Genomic DNA, 6591 nt, shown 5'->3' on the forward strand with positions numbered 1-6591 from the left:
TGAGTTCATAGCCCCCCTCTGGCTGAACCTTCTCCCCAGCCATGTGCCTGTGCCAGTTTCCATCCTGGTTCTGATCACATCCCTTGTGGGTTGGTGAAGTGAGTCATGTGGACTTTTGCTTTTTCTTGATATTGTCTCCTTGTTTCTGTTTTGAAGCTTGATGCCTTTCATTTTCTGGACTCATTTTTGATATGATACCTATTCCTTCATTTTGAACCCCCCTTTTTCATTGACTGAGGACAGTCATTTTCTCAAGTCCCCCTCAGATGTAGGGAATAAGTACTCCCTACTAAGATGATTTAAATATTTTTTCTTTTCTACTGTGTTTTTGCTTTGATTTACATTAGTGATACTTAGCTTACTTGTGTGGCGCATTTTTGGTAGCTTAGTCAGCATTTTTGCGCACTACTGTAGGTCTACAGTACACAAAAAAAAAGAAGAAGAAGAAGAACCAGACTGCAAGGCAGCAACAAGTGAAGACTGTGAATGAAAGACTGCAACAAGCCCACATTGAGGCACTCCCTGACAACCTCCAGATGCCATTACTCACTCTTTTCACTATTCCATTCATTCTGCCCAACTCAAATCCACTCCTTTGTCTCTTTTTCACTGATCCAAGCACAGAGTCCCTCTGGGTCAAACTGGACCCATTTCTATCAAGCCCTAGGAGTCCCCTGCACTCCCCAGCATCACTAAATACCTAACTTACAGCAGTAAAAGTGGACCCCTCCAGTCCTTGGGGCTACAAGGCCAAGCACATGGCACTTCATGGAGCAAAACAGTATGATGGAGTGATCAGTGCTTTCAAGTCCACACTGCAGGTAATTGAACAGTCCTATGATTTTACAATCAAGCATATGTACCTCCTGTATGAATCTCACACCCACAAATGACAGTCTTGCAGAACTGCACAACTGCATTTCACCATCCCAAATAATTGGGGTTATCAATCCTGTCATTTGTGAGATTCTCAAAAACTGCCCTCTTGTCATCATCAATGTCACCTCCAGTTGCCTCTGCAATGGCTCTGAGCAGATGCATATCTTCAAGGCTGATCCATCATTCAAACAGCTTCTTTCATCCACAATGACAGAAATAGACAAAGAGAAAATTCTATGAGCAGTTGCAGGTTTTTTTGGATACATCATGTTTTCACATGTATGGGAGGGGACAGAACCATCATTCCAGGACATCAATGTAGTCAAATCTGTGTGGAACCTCCTGGGCATGCCCCAAAATGAGAAGCTATGCAATTTCTGCAAGGAGACACAAAGACTTGGCTACAATTGGGCATGGCCAGATATATGTTGTATTGACAAGTCCACAAGTTCCATCCTCAATCAATCTCTTATGTCCATGTATAAATGGTATGTGGATTTAGCAGCCTTGCTTGTATTCCTTGCTGGTGTAGCACACCCATCCAAGCCCAGGGACCTTACACATAGTTTATGGATGATGCAAGCATGGACTTTGCAAGAACTGCTCTCACTGAAAGTCATCTTTTCCTATGACTCTGAGTGGAAACCATACCTCAGCAATACTAGCACAAACCACAAGGAATCCCCAGAGATCATGCAAGAGCTTGCAGATGCTATCAAGATTCCCCACAGAACCATTGTCACATTCTCTCCAGATGATCTCAGTGTACATGAGAAGCTTCATCTTGCTTCATTGCATAATGCAACAGTCGAGGAAGACATTGCATACTCTCTCATCAGTATATTCAAGTCTGACATCAGGCCTCACTACAGACAATGAGCTGATGCTCTCAAACATCTCCTAGAGGAAATTGTGGCATGCTCCAGCAAGGTCACCATCCTTGCATGGTCAGGAAAGCCATCATCATACAACAGCTGTCTCCTGGCTTCCCTTTCCATTTACAGCCACCTCCTTACAGCCCTCCATCACTCAAAGGAGAGGAAATGGAAAGATGCATTGAGAAATTGCATGACAAGTTACCCCAGCAAGAAGCATGGAGTATATATAATAGGATCAACCATCTTTCCCTCACCCATTTTGCAACCCAATGTCTACACCTTCCTTGCATCATCTTCTCTGTGAGAAGTCTGGAGAAGTCATGCAGCAACAATGAAAAGTTTTACTGTGCTAAGGCATCAGGGCTCAGCCAAGTGGAGTTCACAACTGCAGATGATCTTTTGTTGAGCAGTCCTCAGAAATTTGTCTTCATGCATCCATGGATTGATTATATCTGAGGTCCAAGTAGTGGGGTTATCTGGGGAGATTACTTGGAGTCTGATACCAACTCTGACATGGATGAGGTTGCACCATCACATGCTGTCTCTGTGCCTCAGGTTGACAACTATACCTGGGCACTGGAGGTGATTGTTTGCCTCAGACAGCTGTTCAGCACATTGCTTCTCATACAGCAGTCAAATGGAATGTACAAGAGGGTCACTGCAGAGAATGAGATTGTCATCTCAGGACTCAGAACCAACATTGCCTCCAAGCACATTCAGGCAAAAGTGTTGGAAGTCCTTTGATATGTGTCTCTCATGCTTTATTGGTCATTTTTTTGGGGAGTGCTCATGTTGTCCTTGTTAGTTTGCATGTTATGTCAAGACAAAGGTAGAGCATCAAGAGTGCTACCTAATTGAATACCTGAGGCTGAGTTGAAGAAGTGTTCATACTCATGTGGATGACAGTTTCCATAACTTTTCCTTCTATTTCCACTTTCACTCTACATACATCCCAAAGTAGTCTAACAACCAGGGCTTTGCAGGTTTTGCTATCCATAAAAGCTTCAAACATGTTAATATTTGCATGGCATCATGGAATGGAATGGCTTTTGGGAGGGTTTCAGAGCGCTCTTCAGGAAGCTCTTCTGTCTGGATACCTCATACTATCATCTTGGTCATCATTGTCCTTATCATACCCCATCATACATGTAGTACCATCCTCTGTGCTTTCACTTAAATTTCTGACGAGTACTTATAACCTTCACATGTGTCCCAGTAACAGTCATCTTCCTCCCTATCATCTGTGAAGGTGTTCCTCCAAGCTACAATGGTGTCAACCTCTTCAAAAGAAGACTTCCACAACATGGACAACTTGTGAGAAAGAGTGTGTAAGGATTTGGTCCAATGCTGTCAACCAAGTGACAAGATGTTGGTTTCTTTGTGACAGATCTATGACTTTTCTCATTTGTTCTCTGATCCTACTTAGCCCATACAGCTACTGACATATTTCATGCCTGGGTCTCTACCCTATAAAATAGGCCATGTATCATACTGTATGGGGACTTCTTTCCTACCTTGAAATAAGACACTATTGTGATAAGACACTATTGTCTGGAAACCCAAGTAGAGTGAAGAATCCTTCTCATTGTCATGCCATTAAAAGTGCTACACTTCTTATCAGCATTACATATTTTTTTCCTGCAAAAATCAAGGTCTTACCTCAAACACAATAACAAAAACCCTAGATACCTTCTCAATCATTTGCAGAACTGATCTGCTGCAGAGACAAGAGTAAGTATCCTACACTCAGTAAACAAAATGGTTAATACCCACACAACTACCCACCAAGCTACAAGAGCTTGAGCTTCATCATCACCTCCCAGTCCACTGGCAGCTCAGCCTGGTGCTGACATTGTCAACAACTCCCCACTCCCAAGATTGACTCCACTAGGAAGCCAACATTCCACCCCTATCAAAAGGCCTGTCACTGATAATGTCCAGAGTTATAGCAATGTGGTAAGAACAGGCTCAAGGGATCCAAGCTTGATGCCCAAAGAAGTGGCTATTAACATCCCTGGCTTGAGAGTCAGCTCACCAGTGGACCCAGGCTTGAGAGCAGTCTCACCAACATACCTTGGCTTGAGAGATACCTTGCCCACTTGGCCAGGCTTGAGAGTTACCTTGCTGAAGTGCCCTGAACTGAGACCCACTTTTCCAAGGTCTCCTGGTTTGAGAATCAACTTGCCAGTAAATCCCAGTGAAACTGAAACCCTGGAAGCTGGAAAGGTTTGCACCATTAGAGTCTGGGTACTGACTCATGAAGTGAGAACCTACCAGTTGATGTCCAATGTGACTCCATCTTTCCTGCAAATGAAGTAGAATTCAAGCAAGGTGATTGGATGGAAGTAGTGTGAAGATGATCACATGAACAATGTGCTCACTGTATGCTGAGGTCTGATCAGAGAGACATTGTCTGAAAAGCCAAAAGACAACTGACCCCAGAAGAATGGGACAGGATCCAAAGAAGATCACTGTCCCTGATGAGGAATAACTTTGACAGCCCCATGACAGAGGGTGTTACGCTTCCATCAGGGGTCTTGCCTTTTTTCGATTCCTTGCGGTCACGTGCATCACATGCCTTGTTGCGTCCCTCGTCATCGTCATCAACTTAGGGGTTCATATGTTGCAGGAACATCTCGGATCTCCGGTTGTCCAGGTATTTCCAATACCTGTCAAGACTCGTCACCTTTGATCCAGTATGCCCTGCCTCCTTATTTCATTGATTGATGACTTCCCCATCCGTGCTCTGATGACTCGTTTATATTGCCTTTATGTTGTACTATAGTTCTGGTGTCTGGCTCCTTGCTGCGCTTTGATGCGCAGCCGGTATAGCCTTCGTTTCCTTGACTACCTCCATCTCTGACACTGGATGACTCTTATTTATTTCAGTGATAGGTTCATTGATTACTGCGGATACGCGTCGCTTGCGACTGGTACGGTACTCGTACTTAGGGGTATTTAAACCCACATACTGTACCTTGTATCCTCAGTTTTTCGATAGCTTGCAACTGAGCTAATTACTTTGCTTCAATCCTTGTCTTCTCTCTGCGCGAACAACCTTAGGGACTCGCCAGCAGACAAGACCTCTGTCGGATCTTCGCAATAACTCAGCCATAGGGGTTACAACAAGTTCGGCCTGTAGTCTCCCCCTCACGCGCTTTGTGCCTATTCCATTTGAAGAAGTCACCGCACTCGGGCATAACAAAATCGAAAAACTCAATGCAGCTTTCGGGACTCGTCGACCTCTTCACGCAAAGTCTACTCGTCCCTGGTTACTGAACTTCAACAAACCAACCCTACGACCAATAAAGGCTCGTTGGTCTCCCTATGTGTAAAGACTGACTCGCCTTTACCCCCACTGCTACTCAACTTGACTTAATGGTCAATAACAAAATTGAGAAGCACCCTTCTACCCTCAATCAAATCCACTGCTCTACAGGCAGCCACTAGGCTTTAATAGATCGCCTCCCTAGAGTCAGCGCTCGTGGTTCCCTACACGTAAAATCACTCGCGCACTACCCCTCTTGCTGACAGGTTTCTTTCGAGAAATAAATCCTCCCTCAGCCTTCGTTATCACTTCTCGTTAAAGTGTCTACCCCATCAAAGTCGAGACCTCCTGTTCTGCCCAGAGTAAATCCAACCGAACTAGGAAGGAACCCGCCTTTACCACCAATACCTGGAAGGCTTGGGCCATCAGCCACAGCAAGCAACCCTAGGTTATCGTATCTTTCCCGTTTTAGGGAATCGGAAGTCACACTTAGTTCAGAAGAAGAAGACGATCAGAAGTCCGAGACTTCTTTTGGATCAGTCCTCAAGGAAGAACAAGAAGCACGCAAATCACCCGTTATGTCCATGACAATCGGTCACAGAGAATCAGCCCCTGAGATGCCACCAAAGGTATACTCCGAAGAGGAGCTGAAGGAAAGGTTGGAAAGACAGATGCACTCTTTGGCAGAAGACTGGCGCAAGATTGCCGGTACAGGTCAGTCAAGTGATCCCTTCCCAACAGGAATGCCTACGGATTCGGCTCTACGAGCTTGGTACGCCAGGAATTTCGGAAAGGTAATTCCCCCAGAGGCCCCCTCAGCTGGGACCAGTAAGGGTAAGGCCCCAGCCGATCCTGACGACTCGTATGATGTCCACCCACCCAATGGAGGAAGGGAGTTTAATGTTGGGCGTCCCGGAGAATATGACAGAAGTCACAACGGGCTTCAAATGTGGGTCACCCAAATTGAAGGTTATCTCAACCTTAACAAGCACATCTATAATACGGAATCGCTCAAGATCTCTTTCGCCCTCACGTATATGACGAAGGGAGCTGCCATGTCTTTTGCTGAAAACTATCAAAACGAAAATAAGCTTCTCGACAGAACCATCTGGTATACCGACACCTTCCAGAGGTTCGTTGAGTGTCTCAAAGCTACATTCGAATCCGGCGATCAGACAGCACTCGCAATCCTGCGGCTCTCCGACATCTCACAAGGAAAAAGAGAACCAGAAGCCTACATTGCCAAGTTTACGGGGCTTGTCAACAAGGCCCAACTCAAAGAAGAGTCACGAGAAGCAGGGATCTTCTTCGGAAAAGGATTAAACAAAGAATATCGCAAATGGGTTCTTAACTCAGGGCACACACCTTCCACAGTTATCGAGTGGATCCAGTGCACGGGAGAGGCTAGAACAGCGATCGTGACCAAGCATATCCTTGAAGGAAAGGAATCCCGGTATGAACGAAAGTTTATACACTATTGCGGGAATTCCCGAGATCCTGATGCGATGGACGTTGACAAAAGAAGGCGAAACGTACGCCGATCAAACTCTGATGTCACCTGCTTCG

The 6591-nt window shown here is 45.2% G+C and overlaps 1 protein-coding gene across 1 annotated transcript; it reads left to right on the forward strand.

The window, feature by feature from the left end:
- Positions 1-1122: 1122 nt before the first annotated feature.
- On the forward strand, positions 1123-1758 carry F5J12DRAFT_729078 (uncharacterized protein; the record flags this gene model as incomplete). Its single annotated transcript, XM_051741936.1, has 1 exon — positions 1123-1758. A coding segment is annotated over one exon (636 nt), but the record flags the coding sequence as incomplete, so codon positions are not given.
- Positions 1759-6591: the final 4833 nt, after the last annotated feature.

This window comes from Pisolithus orientalis, assembly GCF_024613125.1.
Source record: "Pisolithus orientalis strain OTSU chromosome Unknown F5J12scaffold_108, whole genome shotgun sequence".
NCBI classification, from domain to species: Eukaryota; Fungi; Basidiomycota; class Agaricomycetes; order Boletales; family Pisolithaceae; genus Pisolithus; species Pisolithus orientalis.